Source organism: Pristis pectinata, chromosome 18 (assembly GCF_009764475.1).
Source record: "Pristis pectinata isolate sPriPec2 chromosome 18, sPriPec2.1.pri, whole genome shotgun sequence".
NCBI lineage: Eukaryota > Metazoa > Chordata > Chondrichthyes > Rhinopristiformes > Pristidae > Pristis > Pristis pectinata.
In genome coordinates, this window is record NC_067422.1 from 21,856,453 (window position 1) to 21,876,003 (window position 19,551).

Here is a 19,551-nt window from a genome sequence, read left to right on the forward strand (position 1 = left end):
TAAGAATTTAGCTCAGTTCTCATTTTAAAGTTATGTAATTTACCACCATTTATATATAATACGGATATTAATAAATAAGCAGGAAAGTGCAGACTATTAAATTGGTTGGATCACAATTAAAGTGTGACAATTTTACAGGGGAGTTTCTGTTATGAGCTTGGTAATTTATAATGGAAAAAGATGCTAGAAGAGTAGATCATAAACCTCACAACAAGAAATATGCTTTGTCGCAAGGACATTTCCACATATACAAGATGCTGCAATTTGTGTTGTATCTAAAAATGCACATTAAAGAGATGTTGCAAGGGGTGAAAAGCAAAAAAAAATCTGCAGTTGTTGGAAAGATCTGAAATTGCTAGAAATACTCAACAGGCCAAGCACCATCTTTTGGGGGAGATTAGGGACTAATGTTGCAGATTAATGCTTCGCCTAAGCATCAACTCTCTTTCCCTGTCTAGAGATGCTGGCTGACCAGCTGAGTATTTCCAGAATTTTCTATTTATTGCTGTCAATAGTCCCCGTGCCAGTTTTGCCAGTTTTCTACCATCCATGAAAACCTTTCTTTGGCAATCTCCTGTTGATGCAGAGAGTGGGATCAAGGAAGAAGAGTGTTGGTGTCTACATTGGGGATGGGAAGATGGTTGAGTTGGGTGTGCTTCAGAGAAAGGGTCACAGGGAAGGAAGAGGGGAGAGGATCCCACCGCAGAAATGACGAGTGAACAGGGGCAGGGGAAATGTGAATCTGTTTGGATATATTGATAATTATTGGGGTTGGGGATGGTGGTCAACTGGGAGGATAAGGAGTGAGGTGTTAGCTTTGGAGGGCTTCAGTGAAGGGGTGCTATTGACATCAGCATAATCAGTAACAATTAAATTTTAAAGCAGGATGATGAATGCCTCAATTGCCTGGTAGGAAAAGGCTCTAATTGATGATGCAGCAGGCCTCACCCTTAGGTTAAGTCCTGTGTTTGCTCTTCCTGGAACATTCCTTATAGTTTTCTGCAAATGCTGTCAAAATGAGACTACACGCTGATGAACACAGGCTCTGTAATCTTTCTGTGCCATATGCATAGAGGACCAGGACTAAAAACCCGGAAGTGTGCTTTCATTGCACAAAGTAAAAGTGATTGGATGTTGCAGAACAGGTAGGATTTCTAAGCCAATGTTATCTCAAATTTCAGAGATATGTTCATCCTGTTTAAGCAAAAAGCTTTCTGTAAACAAGAGTTGTTCATTGCAAGTAGCTACCTCATCACCAACTTGTAAGTGAAGCATCTTTCAACAATGTACTTGATCCCCCAGTGAATGAAGTTCATGTCTGGGTCGCACATACAAAATGCTGGCAATAAAGCTTCTTTTCCCAATTCCACTTAATATTTTATGATTCATGGTGTAGTTGAGGAGAAAGTGTTAGTTGTTTCAAGTTAAACTCAACTAGATTATCAATGGTTATTTAATAACAATTCTCTGTTGTGATGACTTGGGGTCAGACAGTATAGAAACAGTTCCTTGGCTCACTGAGTCTGTGCCAACCATCAAGTCCTCAGTTATACTTGCCCTACACTAATCCCACTTTATTTTCCCTACATTACCATCAACTGCCCTCAGATTTTAATGCCCAATTAATCTACCAATCCATGTCTTTGGAATGTGGGAGAGAAACAGATGCTTGGGTTTCCTCCTGCACTGTCACAGGGAGAATGTGCAAACTCCACACAAACAGCACCCATGGTCAGGATTGAACCTGGGTCACTGGAGCTGTGAGGAAGTGGCCCTACTAAATGTGCCACTGTGTCCAATGAAATTCAGATCAGTGCTAGTTAAACATTGCATTTTCCTATTGCTGTTTGCTCAGAAGTAAAACTAACTTTTAATGTTTTCACGTTTCCGAAAATCTTCTTATGATGTAGGAGAACATTTGGCCCATTGGGTAAATGTCAGCTCTTAGAGAGCATTCTCATTAATCACATTACTCTACTTATTTCTTATAATCTATTCTCTCCCATATACCCATCAATTCCACCCCCCACCCCTGACTTTGCTGCCACCCACCTATACAGAGAGTGCCCAAAATTAGATCTGATGTTTTCAATTTTAACAAGAGAAATCAAATTTAAGCATGAGTTATAATTGGTGAAGTAATTTAGTGAAAGGATATAGAAAGAAACTCATAAGGTATATCGTATGTTTAGGATAGTGCGGCGTGATGAAAGAGCACAAGAGCTGTTATATGTTAGTGTAAGTCCCAACTTATAAAATGAACTGCTCAACATGACCCATTACAGCACCACTTACAGGGGGCAGTTATACTAGAATATTGCAGATATTTGTAAAATATAGCATATATAGGCTTGATAGTGTTTAGTAATTAGGTGTCTTAACCACATAGTTCATGTAATAAGATTTATTGATGAAAAATCTGTTTACAACGAAGGAAAGCAGTGAAGTGGCAAAATGGCAGTAGAGGATTGTTTCTGTTTAAGGTGCTGACAATTAAGTTTCATTTTCACCAAGCAGCATAATCCAACAAATTTGCTTTTAAAATGTTTTCCTGTTGCAAAACAAGTGGAGTAAATCGTAGTACCAGTGGCTTTAGAACCATTATAAAACAACTAGGACTACAGGATTGTCAAAGAATAACTTTATAAGCTGTTACTAATGTTTAAATTTCTAAGAGAAAACTAAAATGAGAAACATCTCTCAAGTGATAAAAATGTTCTTAAGGTAACCTTGGCATCAAATCAGCATTATACAGCTTGTGCAAAGCTATGTGCTACACAGAACATTTATTTCTAAATAAATATGTTCAGTAAATTTAGAAATCAGTTGGAGATGATGGTCTTTCAAACATAATGTTCTTCAGAAGCTGGGCCAGTTATTTGCTTTTGTTCTTAAATAAATAACTTTGCTTTGCCAGAGGTTATTAAAAGACAATTTTGTTAATATATGAATGTTTAGGTTACCAATAATTTCCATGAATTAAACTTGTTTAAACAAGTTACAGTTTTCACTATGACATATCAACTGATTATATAACAGCTTCTGAAATTTAAAATGTATGTATATTTAGAAAGGATTCTAAATGATCTGGCTGCAATAACTTCAAGAGTTTCATTGGTCAGTCATAGAAAGTCACTTTTTTCTCGAGGCTTTAATCCAATAATTACTTACGAAACATGGTCATGTACTGCTTTGGGTTCAGATTCCAGTGGCCCCAGTTTGTTCGATATCCACGAAGATTTGCATAATCATCAAAATTGTAAGCTGGCTCTGTGCCAAATGTATCAATCACCCTTATCCGGCATCTGAAAATCAAAACAGAAGTATGAAAACGCAATGTTATCTGTGAGCCTTTAGTGCAAATTCCATACAAGTGTAACTCAGTTCAGTCAGATTTATACAGGAGCATCAAACAGTGCATGAGCCATTTAATAGTAGATGTGCAGGAAATGAACTCATTGTATTTTCTACAGTATATAAAAGAATGCTTTTCCTTATTGTTGAAATACAAATGGCAATACCTGAGATTATGTATGATGATTTATCTGCAAAATGACTTACTGTTCTCACCAGTTCTTAAAACATATAAATAAAGAGAGGAATAAATCCATGGAGAATAGTAAAATTTCCATTTACACCTGATTGATCTTGAATCTTGTATTCTCTTGCCGTCTGCTACAGAAATGCTATTACAATCACTTCAAGATTAGAAACTACAAAAACAGTTCAGCAGCTTCTTAGAATTTTTGTAGTGGTCACTCCTGAGAAAATGCATTTGTCATGGTGTGAGAAGTTTGAAGCTGCACAATTAAAATGTCCTGTAGGCAGGGAATTTCAATTTGGCATATTTTCTGCATGACTACAAATTTAGAGAAGCAAAGGTTGTTAGGTTGTTATACATCATCAATTTAATTTTAAATGTCTTTCACTTTGGAAAAGAGTAGAATTCTGAATATCCTCTTGGTTAAGTATGGATACTACTTTTAGCTCACTTTTTTTAACCTGGAAGTAAAATTGGGTTCATCCTTTTAAAGAACAATGCAAAGCTAAAGCAGCAACTGCCTTACCTCATCTTTGTAAATTTAGAACAACCTTTATACTTGCTTAACATCAGGAACAATAACATTCAAATAATTCTATGATTAACATAGCAGTTTAAGCAATTAATGATTTTGCAAGCTCTATTTTGGTTTTCAGGAACAATTAGGTTCTCTAGTGAAATGAAAATACCAAAGATATAATGTACTAGTTATAAAAACAGTTTAATTTATCAATGTCTCACGTCATTAAAAATTACATGTCACAGGTTTTTACATTTAAAGCTTTTAAGGTATCAGTGTTTTTATCCTGAAGTTCTAGAATTTTGCTCATTTCCCTAAAGAACATGTAATATTTGTTGTTTTTCCATGGCTTTTGGGACCATTGATGTTATTTGCATTTTCTATCATATTGATAAGGGAGATAGCATATATTAGAGTCATGAATATTAGATGCATGCAGAGCAAGCACATCTGTAAGATTAAAAGACAAGTACCATGGTGAACCTTCTATTGAGTGGCAAGAATAACCCCTAACCCATGCCAATTAAGGGAATCATCAATTACACTGCACAAACTGCAGTGACTAATTGTAAAGAAGTACTCTGTCAAGCTTTAAAGGTATTTAAAGTCAACAGGCATCTTTTGGGCTTCCACCAAATCATCTGCTCCAGTTATGGGGATTGTTGATCACTTCAGCCTTCAGCATGACAAGTAAATATGGAAAGGGCCACGGATCAACGCAACTGTTAAACGGGGAAGGAGGATAGGTTGGAGAAAATTTTCCCAAAGAAGATCTTGTTCACAAAGGATTTTGTGGAATCAGTTCTCTTACATGCACTTCAACCAGAAACAATACTTTAGGCAACTTATTTCTTCGTGGAGTCACAAATGAAGGCGTGGCACACATTGCCATCACAGAACAGGCAGAACTACATTGTTAATGGCAATAAAAGTCACAGCAGTCTCTAATTGCAATGTGCCTAGATTGTCCCAGGCCAGTACGGGAAACATCTGCAATATTTCACAGCTTGCAATGCAAGACTGCATTAGGAAGATCTCAGATACTCTCAAGACCAGAGCACCAGAAATCATCTCTTGAAAGAGAGCAGAAGGCAGAAAGAACACATGAATTCTTGGGGATTACAACCTTTCCAGTGTGCAGGGTGTCCTTGACTACGTGCACAGTAAATTGAAAGCATCACTGAATGGTGAAATGTTCTGCAACATCAAGGGGTTTCATTCCCTGAGTACACAGAGGAAGGGGCAGAGAAGGAGGGGTGGAAGCAACAACAGAAGCCCATTTTTGACCAGGTGGTGTGAGGCCAACTAATCTGACTATGATTGCAGCAAACACAATCCCAGTTCCCAAGCTCTACATTTCTCCAGTCTCCATCTAACATTCTTCGCTTTGTTGCTAATTATCACAAAGTCTGCTTGAACACATAAATTCAAGGTAACCACGACAGAAGTCATATAATCACAATCACCCTTGTTCATTTCCAAAATGCCTTCTTTGCGCTTGCCTTTGCTTGTCCTCATGTTCCTCCATGGTCCCTACATGTTGCAAGATAACTAGTGGAATGCAGCAAAGAGGCTACAGAGGTACTTGCAGCATAACCATGAGCACCTCTGAGACACATGGAATGGCTTCAGATTACATCATTGGTGGTGAGATGCGAGTGACTGCCCAAGAAATCAATGCAGCTCCTTACTGAGTGCAGCATCAAGGAGTCCTCATTAAACTAGGGGTAAACAAATCCACTGACTGAAAGCAAAGTATTGGAGTTGCTGGAAATCTGAAATAAAATGTAAAATGCTCAGCAGGCCAGGTGGAATGTGTAGAGAGAGAAAGATAATTAATGTTTTAGGTCAATGATCTTTCAGCAGTTCTGACTGACAGGCAAGCAGCAAGCACACTGACAAGGGGTGAAAATGAAAGATGCTGTCACCCTGACAGGTCAGAGCCACTGTCACACGCTGATGTGGTCCTCCCTATATTTTGGAATTGCTGGAGCATTGTGATACTGATAATCACAGACAAAATGGCAATTGTCTGAGCCTAATATGAAATAAAAATTGAAAATACTGGAAGCATTCAGTAGGTACTTAAACACTTGCTTTTTCTCTTTCCCAGTTCCTGGACCTGAGTGTTAACTATTTCTCTTTACACAGATGCTGCCTGACCTGCTGAGTATTTCCAGCACTTTCCATTTTTATTTCAGATTTCCAATATTAGCGGTTTTATTTTGATTTTCATTTGCCTGAGCCTGCATATTGCAAGTTAGGTTAACACTATAGAATTTCACACTTCCACTTAGTACTCAAATATTTGGTGGCTTCCGTTTGTGCCACAATGGAAGCTGACACATCACTAAGCGGATATTGCATCCTGACTGGCTCTTGAAGTGTAGAAACAGAGCTGGCTGCTACTTCTGTGCTGAATAGTATGAATACATTCTATGAAAACCCTCGTACAGGATTGAAGCTGAATTCCCCTGATCCATTATATCATATGCTTGCTTTCTAGTAAGTCTGCCATTGCAGCCAACATCTTACTATGCATGCCTATCAGCCTACTTCTGTAATCTGCCCCATCAAAGTCTTCATCTGAGTTTTCTGCAGCACAGTTCTTACGCAACCATGTGTTTTTGGGAAGCTGATACCTTGACTACTTTTATTCCTGTCCTTGCTACCAACTACTCATCTGGTGAGTCTTAGAATCACAATCACAACACAGAAAGAGGCCATTTGATGTGTCAAGTCCTTATGGTCTCTAAATAAGCACAACCCAGTTAGTCCCATTCTCCAGTTCTCTCACATAGTGAAGTTGCAAATTCTTTTCCTTTATATACTTACAAAGCTCCCTTTTGAAATATACAAATAAATCTGCCTCCACCACTAACACTTAACCGCCGACTGTATAAAAATGTTTCCTCATGCTCTGTTTTCTATTTCTGGCAATGATCTTCATTCCCTAGTTTGTGGCCTACTACTCATGTAAACATTAGTTTCTTTCAACTCTGTCCATAATTCTATTTGACCTCTGTACAATCTCCTCTGCTTCAAGGAGAAAAACAACATTTTCCCCAGTCAATCACGTAACTATAGTCACTCAGCCTTGGAATCACAGAATTGATAAATCGCTTCTGCTCCCGTTCCAAAGCCCTCACATCTTTCCTAAAGTGTGATGCCCAGAACTGGACATAATACTCTGGTTGTGATCAAATTAGTGTCTTACAACTTCATTCTGACTTCCATGCTTTTGTACCCTATACCTCCATTTGTAAAGCTCAGGATCTCAGAATCAGTATCAGGTTTATTATCTCTGACTTATGTCGTGATATTTGTTGTTTTGCGGCAACAGTACAGTGCAAGACATAAAGACATAATTACTGTAAGTTACAAAAAAAATAAAGAGTGCAAGAAAGGAATAATCTCTTATGTTTTTTCATGCAATTTCTTAACCTGGCATGCCATGTTCAATAAAGTATGCACATATACTCCCAGGTCTCTCTGTTCTTAAAAACAGTTTAGAATTGTGTGCTCTAGTTTATATTGCTGCTTCTCATACTTCCTACAAAATGTAACTCTTCACATTTCTCAGCATTAACTTTCATCTGCCCTCTATCCATCTCTACCTTGTTATGCTCCTCCTCAGAGTTCACTATGCCTCCATGCTCGGCATAGATCCTTTTAAGCTAATCTCTACTGTGCACAAACTACACCTATCAGAGTTGATGGTTGCGGGTGTCAGACAGAAAGATGAGGTGTCTTCAAGCATTGCTCCTTGGCTGATGAGGCACTGCTGTTTGGCCAGGTGGGTTTTCTGAAGGGAGAGTGGAACAAGGGCAAGTTTGTGGTGACAGGAGTTAGGAAATGTAGACTAGCACCAAATATAGCTTGCAATGAGAAGAAATTCTGTGATGGGAGGGAGGTGGAAGGAATAATTAAAATCGTTGCCATTACCCATGGTCTCTAAAACCCTGCTGGCCTTGGACTCTGAGACAGTCACTCCAATAATTGTCAGCATTCTCTCCTTTGGGGATGGGGAAGGAGATGGTGGTGATGAACTGCTGGTGTCATGTGTATTCCCTGTTGGTTATTGCTGCTGCCCCTGATTATGCACCATCTTTCACTGGAAGAGAGACTGAAGAGTGTCAGTACTGCACAATATCCTCAGGGGATATGGCTGCCACTGTTAAAAATGGTGTGTAAAAGCTGTGAATTGTGGATGAAGGCTTGGAACAGTGGTAAATATGTGAGCCTGTGGTAGACCATACAACGTTATATCCACTTCCTGATTGATGGAGGTTGTTAGTTGGTGTGTGGTGAGAGTGCATGAGACAGTATGTGAGGAGGTGGAATTTGAAAGTGTATTTAATGACCTTCACCACATATCAGTCGTCATTAAAAATGGATACAGTTCAATATTTTGTTGTGACCTCAGTGCTGATTTTCCATCACTATGAAACTTAATATCCAAGGTACTTGTTTTGCCTACTTTCAATTCAGTAGTCATTTTTCAGAAATTAATAAGTGTAGGTCAGATTTATCCTAGGGATTGATCTCCAAGATTCTGATGTCAAGTGATTTTGTTTTTATAAAAACCAAGATCAATGGCTCCCTTCTATTATACCCTATGATGGATTTTAATCACCAGTTATAGTGAATTATGTATGATTATATCATCTATGTGTAAGTATTTTTTATTACAGGCTGCTCATTGCAATTCATTTTTGTATAGCTCTTAAGGGAAACATCATAAAGGGTGTATTTTAAAACTAAAGTACAATTACAATTGAATACTTGTTATTATAATAATGCAAAAATTTCACATATTTCAAGACAAATCAGTTGTTTTTTATTTGATGAAATCAAAATCATAATTATTTCAATCTCATTCATGCATGCTTTCCAATTTATTATTGTGTGCTATTTCTTCCTTGCTCCAGGACATGATGACCTTACTAGATTTTGCTTCCGGTGGTCATTATTCACAGGTGTCTTGATGGCCATGGGGGTACCAATTTACTCTGTGATGCATTTTGAGCAGGTGTTGGTAGACAGTGAACATGAATGGAAATTTGTTTTCCTTCTTTAATTCAAGAGTTTGAGATGTTTATAGGAATCTCCACAGATAACTCAACCTAAACTTGGGGACTGAGACCAAGATCATATTTCATACTGTTCGTCTGTGCCATTAGGAGGATGGCATTGTCAATTGTGTTTCTTGTTGTGACTTTGGCTTTCACTGTGGTGAGTCACTATTCTACTGCAGTGAAATTTACAGAATACATTTAAAATGATCTATAATGGAATCATTCTATGAACGGCTTACAATAAACTGTGGAGTGAAATGCAGCTGATACGATTGACATAGAAGACCATAAGACATAGGAGCAGAATTAGGCCTCTTGGCCCATCGAGTCTGCTCTGACATTCGATCATGTTGATTTATTTTTCCCTCTTAACCCCATTCTGCTGCCTTCTCCCCGTAACCTTTGACGCCCTTAATAATCAGGAATCTATCAACCTCCGCTTTAAATATACCCAGTGACTTGGCCTCCACAGCTGTTTGTGACAATGAATTCCACAGATTCACCACCCTCTGACTAAAGAAATTCCTCCTTATCTTTGTTCTAAAGGGATGTCCTTCTATTCTAAAGCTGTGCCCTCTGATCCTAGAGTGTCCCACTACTGGAAACATCCCCTCCATGTCCATTCTATCTAGGCCTTTCAATATTTGGTAGGTATCCATGAGATCCCGCTCATCCATCTAAACTCCAGCAAGTACAGGCCCAGAGCCATCAAACGCTCCTCATACATTAACCCTTTCATACCCAGGATCATTCTCATAAACCTCCTCTGGACCTTCTCCAGCACATCTTTCTTTAGATATGGGGCCCAAAATTGCTCACAATACTCCAAATGTGGTCTGATCAATGTGTTATAAAGTTTCAACATTACATCCTTGTAATGAAAGGATATAATGCTGAGGCTTTATAAGGCATTGGTCTGACCACATCTGGAGTATCATTTGTTTGTTTGAAAGAAAGGCACACTTCTTTTCTCAGACATATATGGACTGAATTATCTTGGAACATTGCTTTTTTGAATACTAGGATATTCTGAAAAGCTTCAATTTTTGGATACATATTTTTTGGAGCAATCTGAATTTTCTGTAGTTCAATATTCTGTAGTAATATTTAAGGAAGTAATATAAATGGACAATATCATAAACATCATGATGCATATAATTCATCAATTTCAGCAGATAGAGATGGAGCCAGGACAGAGTTATTGCCACATTCAGCATTACATCAGGTGGCCAGAATCTTGTGTCTTGTTGCTCAAAATGCAACAATGGCAGTATTATTTCAGTGCATCAACATTAAAATATGTTCTGTTATCAGGTCAACATAAGGAGTATACTGATCCCTAAAATAAAGTGTTTGATTGTTAAGAAGGCTGTCTAAGCTGTCTCTAACCCAGCACTTAAGATTTATACTAGAAGAGTGCTTGACAAGTCATTAGGTTCAAGAGAAAAATGTTGCATTCACCAGTGTTATTGTCCTTCTAAATAAAGAACATAGAAGGAATTGGAAAGGTAAAAAACACAGAAAAATTTGCAGGGGATTATGTATTAATGGTGCACACAAAGTCAAGCCATTAAATTAAATATTAAATTAAAAAAAAATTATTTACAGCGTGGTAACAGGCCCTTCCGGTCCAACGAGTCTGCGCCGCCCATTTTAAACCCAAATTCACCTACTTGTACGTCTTTGGAATGTGGGAGGAAACCGGAGCACCCGGAGGAAACCCACGCAGACACGGGAGAACATACAAACTCCTTACAGACAGCGATGGGAATTAAACCCCGATCGTTGGCGCTGTAATAGCGTCGCACTAACCGCTACACTACCGTGTCCACTGATTAAGTATCTTTCTGTTACTGGGACGATAATAAATACCATCTTTTACTTAGCAGTCTGCAATGGAATCAGCGTTTAAACAAAAACATTTAGCCACTGGCAAGCATTGGCAGATGCCTATTTTACAAATGTGTTAATTCAAAATAGTGCCTGTGACAAATCTCTCAATGAAGGAATGTCAATGGATTAGTATAAATAGCTGATAAGTAGAAGATATATTGTATTCCTTCCACAGTGAATCCTTTCATGAATATATTCTTTGGACTTCATAAGCACAGTTTATCAGCAAAGTTGCAGATTCTCCAGAGTAATAGCTAACCAAATCTCTATCCATCAGCTCACCAGTGGCAGGCAGAGTCAGATATATACAAAAATAAAGAAAATCAACCTACTCCATTGAATTATTAACTACAAAGAAGTGCTGATTTTGAATATATGAAACGGTTGAAATTAAGGAGCAGCAAATAATCAGAGAATAATTACATTCTTAAATTCATTTTCTAATGAATTGTATTAATTGTCAAGAAATAGGGAAAAATAATCAATTAATTTACACTAAACAGCATTTTGTGAAAAATCTTCCTTATATTAATACTCAAAATATTGTCATCCCAATTCATAAAATCTAATAATTAATATTATTTATCGTGTGTAACACAAAAGATGCTGGAGGAACTCAATGGGTCAGGAAGCATCCATGGAGGGAAATGGACAGTCCATGTTTCAGGTCGAGACCCCGTATCTGGACTGAAAGAGGGGAGCCAGTAAAAGGTGAAGGGAAGGGGTGGAGCAAGAGTTGGCAGGTGATAGGTGGATCCAGATGAGGAGGGGTGATAGGCAGATGGGGGAAGGGAGGGTGGAGATAGCGACAGAAGCTGGGAGGTGATAGGTGGAGGTGACAAAGGGCTAAAGATGATGGAATATGATAGGAGAGGAAGATGGAGCATGGAATCAAGTGTAGGTGGTGTGGAGGGCAGATGGTTGAAGGAAACCAGTGGGAGAAGTGTGTGGGTGATGATTCCATCATCTTCAGTGTGGAGACAATGAATGGAATCTTTAGACAGAGGTTCAAATGCCTGGACCAGTCAGGGGAACCAGAGAGCTTCTCTTACTTCACTGATACCTGCCACATTACACAGACATAGATTAGAAACATGGACCCATATCAAGTGGTGGAGAAGGGGAAGGAGAATGAAGAACATAAGGAAGAAATTATAGCAGAAGGGAGCAATGAGAGGCTCTCTTTGGACATGCGGCAAGGGTACAGTTCATAATCCTATGACTAAGTTCAAAATTAAAATGGATCAGATAGTGAGGCAATCAGTAACTGCAGGTAGCAATACTTGACAGACTGATTAAATGTCAAATTACATTTGTACCACTCACAAATTATGTAGTGACTATGCTTAACAAAAGAAAGCTTATTTCCCCTTGACATACAAAAATATTATTATTGCTGACTCCCTCATTATGGACTCTGAGACTAGGAGTAGACATTTCATTATTTTAGCTGCAAGGGCACTTGAATGACAGAGTATTCTGCAGTGATGGAGTGACAGTTCAAACCCTGTTCATGATCTACTGGCCAGGACTGATAAAGAATGCTTTCTATTTGCATTGATGAGTCTGACTCTAACCACCTTAAAGAAGCTTAGCAGCATCTGGTGCACTTGAATGGCATCTCCGTAAACTATTTGAACATTTGCATTGTCCACTAACAAATCTCTGTGGCCATAGCATGAAGCAACTGCAAGATGATAAGCAGCAAATTACCAATATGAGCTAGAAAACATGCAAAGTCTAGGAACAATAAGGACAAATGCAGCATTTTTTTATGTGTACCATCATATGCAAGGTCTCACCCAAGCTAGACACCATCCTAATTTCAGAGTATCTCATCATTCCTCAGTTGATGCTATGTCAGCATTCTGGGACTCTTTACCTAATAGCACTGTGGATGTAGCTACACCAAAACACTGCAGTGGGACAAAAAGGCAGATTCTACGATCTGCACAAGAAATAAGGAATAATAATTAAATTATAGGCATTCTACAGTGGTAGAATTAACTCCTGACTGAAAAGACTTTTTGACACTTCTGGGCCACAAGTTGGAAATACAGACGTCATATTAGTGAACACAAATAGGATGTAAAATCCCCATGGTCCTGCTTACTTTCCGTGTTGCTGACTCCTTTAGCATCCTCTTGACCAAAAGTTGTGAGCATAAAATCACACCAAATGAATATTGCAAACCTTATTTATAAATCCAATCAAGTGAATAAGTGGACCAACATCAATTAATCATCTATTTACATACACATGTTCCATGATTTCTGCTTTTGTCTGTTATATTGTTTCTAGACAATGCTTCACTAATGATAACAACGGAGTGGTGGAAAGCAGCTTACACTGGAGCTCCAGATAGCTGCAAAGGATAATCCTGAACAATTCTGTATCCAAATGGCTCAGCTTTGGATCATGTTATTTGGCTATGAGCAGCAGCTGTAAGAGTTATTTGGCCAAAGAATGACAGCAATGATATTGGTAAAACAGCAGCTTGAGGATCACGAATGTTGTTATCATGATTGGGGGCCATGTATTGCTCCACACAGCCACTCTATCTCCCATGGTCTGAACATCAGCGGTCTGTACAAGGATGGATTGCTAGAGTGCCCTCAAAGACTCTTTGGACACTGGTATTCAGAGCCACAATGGAAGGTGTCTGAGCTTACCATGGTAGCAAGCTGATCTTCCCCATGCCACTCAGATCTGGGGTGGCTTCTGTCTATGCTCCAATTATAGAAGACAACTTGGCCTTCAGAGCCTGCAAAGTAATGGGATTTACAAGTATTCAAACAGTGCAGCTCACTACTTCCACATAGGAAATGAAGAGGTTCAGGCTTTGAACAAAGCCCCGTACAAGATGAGAGCTGGATTTCACCATGCTCATTGACATCTCACATGAGGTTTCAGTTCGGTCTGCCAATGTTCCTAGTCTTTCATTGTACGTGCCATTCAGGTTTTATTTGTGCACTGCCATATCAAAAGTTCTCATCTCACTCTTCTGGAACAGCATTTGAGTGTGACTTCACCCTTCAGGGATTAATCACTTGAGACACCTCTCACCTCTGCCTTGGCTGTAGGTCACATGTGATAGATTCTGTGCTTAGAAACAGCTGTAAATCGTAAGATACAATGATATGAGAGTGAAGTAGAATGTGATAAGAATCTCTCAGCATACATCTTCAATGCTGCCTATGCCACTGGTGGCCATTTGATCTGTCATTGCACCTCCAATAACGACCACCAGTCTCTTCTCCACGCTCCTAATCATTGACCGTGGAATTGACTGCTGCTAATCTGCTGCTGTTGGTAGCAATTGCATGTTGTCTTTTCCCACAAAGAAGACTGAATTGTGTGGGTACAGATGTGGGAATGTACCTCAGTGGTAAGATTGCCAAGTGGAAAAGTACAGCACAGAAACGGGCTTCAGGGCCCACCTTTTCCATGCAATCATGACACCTATCTACACTAATCCCATTTGCTTGCATTAGGCCCATATCCCTCCACTCCTTTCCTAACTTAAACATTGTAATAGTACTTGCCTCCGCTAGCCCTTCTGGCAACTCATTCCAACAATTCACCATCCTCTGTGTGAAAAACTTACCCCTGAGATCAAAGATCTCAGCACTGATCCCTGTGGTGTACCACTCATTACAGATTTCCAGTCAGAACAATGCCCATCCACCACTACCCGCTTCCCAAAAGGTTAAGGCCACAGTTGAATCACGGGCTGTGTGTGTGAGATACAAGACTCGAGTATTGTAATGGTAAGTGTGTGAGGGTGGGTGGGGCATGTGAACATTAGGCATGAGTCTTCACTGTTAAAGACTGTATAGCATGTTGCAATTTTGCAATTGTTGAGAACTGAGGTTTGACAACATTCACCAATTTTGGCCACGAGTGAGAGGCCAATAAACATCTTCTGATATCCGGGTTCTGAATACAATTGAATTTCATATTGTTAAGTACTTCCTGCAAATGGTGCTTTATGGTGGGCCTGGAGGGCTACCTGGGTCCCTGGGCAAAGAGTTCTCCTCTGTACCTTTTTGAACATGAGGTTTGGAGTAGCATCTGAAAGTTGGGGTGCCTGATCTCATCCCTGCTTTATCTTGACTAACGTCAACATTCCCAAAGCTGTGGAATGATTTCCAACCATGATTAGAGGGAACAAGTAAGTGCAGACATGACTTCATTCACGGCCAGTTAACTATAGCTGGTGTTAGTGATGCCTACGTTACACCATGCATCATTATGTTAAAAACAAGTATGACAGACACAGGTTGGATGTTACAATCCCTATAATGTTAAACTTCAGATACAACCTGCACTGAATCAAGCTGGCACAGTTTTTGTGTATTATGATTCCAGCACATATTTTCCAGCAGGGAATCCAATTTCTCCTCTTGGATGTAATCTCATTAATCTATCTATTATGATTGCTTCTCTGAATGCAAAATCCATCATCTTAGAGGGAGACAGCAACGTGCAATACAGCCAGACGATATGAAACTATACTAATCAATGAGCCATAGCTTATTAAAATGAAATTTGCACTACATTTAATGCAGTAGGATAAAGTAATTGTTAAAATATAGATTTTACTGCATTAAAAATAACAAAAACCACCGTCATATCTTCAATTCATGACACAGTTTGGCTAAAGAGTGAATCTTTAATAAGTTGAACCAAGGATATCATAAAATGCCAGCTATTTGATAGTACTCAAAGTATTTCAATTAACAACTGAGTGCATCTAATTTCATCACCAAATTATACTTGATAAAAGGAGTTCTTCATCTTCACCCTGCAAGAAAGACAATTTTAATTTTAGAATTTTCAGGTTGACATTTGACGTATGAATGCATTTCTTTGATAAAACTTTGTTATAATTTGAGAAACACCTTTCTCAGAAAGGGTTGTCAGTCAGAACAGGGATGAGGCCGACGCATCTCTATATTTTCATATATTGACAATGCATTCATTAATCCATTGCCCAGCCTATTTCATAGCTGTCATTTGGAAGATGATAATGGGTCACAATGTGTAACCATATAAAAGGTATGTAGCATTAATACAGTTGAGTATGGTGCAAATCCAATTATAGAAACGACTCAATTATTTTTCTGAAGACCACAGTAGCATTCCAGCTCTCTTCTATTACAGTGTGAATAGAATGCTCCAGCTAATGACAGGATTATTTAATGTAACTGTACAAAAGAGTAAATCATTATGGCTTAAAAAAATGGGAATATGTCTTTCAACAGAAACAGTTTTAGTGCATCAAACGTTGGATTTTCTATCACTACTTTTCAGGAATAGAGGCAGCATTTTCTCATGTGGATGAATGTTCCAAACAATAGTAACTTCCTCAACAATTTTTTCCACATGAATAAACAGGTAGATAAAAATTAGGTCACTGGAAGGAAAATACTATTTATATAAATTTACTGTTTCTGAGCATAATGGATTTAATAACTTATTCCTCTTTTTATAAAGTTTTTTTAAGGAATTGGTTGCTACTTTTTGTACATGTGATTGTGGAGGACAATTTCTCATATTAATCTGTGAAATGGGATTAGACTAATCAGTGATGAAAATGCAGGACTGTACTTTAAAATGCAGTACTGGTTTCTGAGGTAAAATCAATTTTTAAATAAATTAGGAAATACCAGCTCTTAGAGGTAATAAAATAATTACACTGAAATTTATCACTGTATTGACTGTTAATCTGAAAGGAGCTTCAATCACTCAAGGTAAGGGTTATAAGAATTGATTATTCTGGTGATAAAACTAGTGATTTCAAAAACTCATCAATGCTGTGACTTGAATTCCTCCAAACATGGAAATATTTTCACTTTGCTGTCACAACTTTCATACAATTCTGCTTCGCTATAAATGTAGAGTCAGCTCTATGTGTCTTTCAAAACATCTTTAACTGCAGAATTTTTCAAATCCTGTTTTGGCAGACAGGGCAAATTTTATGCTGACATCCTCGTGAAAATCAGAAACCTAGGGATTGATTTTAAGTTTAGCTGCCAAATTGGTACAGGATGAGCAGAGAGACAGTGCTGTTCATCCACAAGAGATTATGATGGGTTCAAACCACTTTGATGGTGGGCACTTTCGTCCTTTAGCATGTGAATTGCCTGTAAATTTTCCAATATAAACATGGAGTTTGCCATACATTTGTCATTGCTTGCACTTCTGTGCTGATGTTAAAATGTCTTAAAAGGTTGGCAATGCAGCAAGCTTAGTAGCTATTTCATTATTAGGGGTCACTTTGTTGCCCATAAATAAGACCATATTAGAAGAAACTAATACAAATTTAACTGAATTAGTTATTAGCAATTAACAGCAAATTATAGAATATATTTAATTCTGAATATTATTATTCTAAAAATTATTTCTTTTTCACGACTTTCTTTTGCTTCTGTGTCAATCCATTAAATCCTACATAAACATATCATAGCTTACAAGGTAAAAAAAGGTCAGAGATAAAATTGTATACTTATTTCCTTCACATTTGGTGGATGATGTAATTAAACGAGTGAAATAGGGTGACCCCAGCTGTTTTGAAAGATGTGAAGAAAAGAATTAATAGTGCTGTAAAGGGCCCATAAAAACCATCTACAAAACAATAAAATTGACAACATCTGGGCGACCGTGAAGATAAGTAAAACCCTCTATGACAAGCCATCAAAATGAAGCAATAATTTCTGCTACTCAAAGTGTGCATCTCTGTCATTGTTGAGCTACAGTCACAAAATGGGAAAGAGAAAATAATTCTCCTTTCCCAATGAAATTTTAAATTTAAACACCACTGACAGAAATGTAAGATCAAAGTATTGTAATGCAGCAATATCTTAACAATGTGGAAAACACAAAAGCTTTGAGATTAATATGAAAGAATCCCCTGGAGGCACAAAGATGCATTGTGAATTAGATGGCACAAGGGTTTTGCACAAAACTCCTAAAAGAAAACAACTTACAATATAAGAGTGGGACAACTTTTTAAAACACATTCCAAAAGTATTTGAACTTTTTTGAAAATAGTTTTACATCCAAAAATGATGATACAAAGTATTCTATTTTTATGGGATTTCCAAGCTAATTTTTTAAATCAAAAATATATAGGATTATTTGCATCATGTTAAACATAGGAGCATAACAATTGAAGTAGGACTAAGCTATGTGGCCCCTTGTGCCTGCTCCACCATTTATAGGATCATGCTTAATCTTTGACCCCAGCATCACTTTGCTGAACTCAATCCACGTCCTTTGATTTCTTGAAGAACTAAAAATCTATTGATCTATCCCTTGATAATACTCAGTGACTAAATTTCCACAGTACTCTTTGGAAGAGAATAACAAAGATTTATTGTCCTTTAAATGAAGAAATGTCTTCACAGCCTTGAACTGCTACCCCTTATTTTGAGGCTGTGAACTCTGGTTCTGGACACCCCAGCAGGGAGAAACCTCAACTCTCTGCCTCCTCGAGGAAGTGCTGAAATGTGGTCCTTTTCAGTGAGATCATCTTTCATTCTTCACCAATTCTTGTTCTAAACTCTAGGCAGCTTTGTTGTATGAGGAAAGATTTGGCAGACAAGTCTCATCTGCCTAATCTTTCCTCATACAACACATCTGCTAGTCTGCTGAGACTTTCCTACACTCCTCTATTGCAAGTTTTTTTTCTTTCTCAAGTAGGGAGACCAGATCTGTATACAATATTCCAGGAGGGGCCTCACCAGGGCCCTATTTAATTGGACAAAGTCATCTCTACTCTTACAATAAAGACTAACAAGCACATTGCCTGCTGAACCTGCATATTAACTTTCGATGATTCATGTAGAAGGACAACTTCATCCCTTCTGTTTAATTTCTCCTGTCTCAGCCTATAAGGGACCCGCATTAACTCTATCTAATCTTTTCCTTTCTACATATCTTTGGAAGGTCTAATTCTGTTTTTATATAACTTGTTAGTCTACTTTCTGTGGTAAGATGAAACAGGATTAGTGATTTCCCTGTTGCAATAGCTATATAATGGCCGAATATGTCAACAAGATGGCTGACAAGTTTCATTTTAGGCTCTGGTTACACAGGTAGACCTGTCTGAGAGATTTATTGGAAATTATGTGGTGGTTTCCAGTAAACTGCGTATTGGTGGTCTTGCATTATATGTAGTTGTTATTCACTTCTAGGGGAAATAATGGAGACCCTCAACAGTATAATATTAAGCCTTTTCAAGGGATGTTTTGGAGCTTCTCCATGGGCTGGATCACGACCAGTGCCTGGCGACCTTGATACGCCATCATGTCTCATCGAAGTGTTGGAGCTTCCCGGCGGCCAAAGACTGAGTGGTTAAGAATACACAAGCAGCACTGCTAATTGTTAATTGCTGATAACTATTACAATGAATCACATGCAACTTTGAGCTCTGTTTATTAGTGGAGAATCAAATAAAGAAGTCTGCTTTTTTGTTCTTTTAGTTGAGATAGACTAGGTTTGAAGCTGTAGTT

At 38.2% G+C, this 19,551-nt stretch overlaps 1 protein-coding gene across 1 annotated transcript in view; it reads right to left on the minus strand.

Moving 5' to 3' along the window:
- Positions 1-19,551, minus strand: part of LOC127580118 (alpha-1,6-mannosylglycoprotein 6-beta-N-acetylglucosaminyltransferase B) — a 577,216-nt gene that overhangs the window by 104,305 nt on the left and 453,360 nt on the right. The window contains exon 10 of the mRNA XM_052033330.1: positions 3,172-3,305. Coding sequence (XP_051889290.1) covers positions 3,172-3,305 — 134 coding nt within the window. The remainder of the gene's footprint in view (positions 1-3,171; positions 3,306-19,551) is intronic.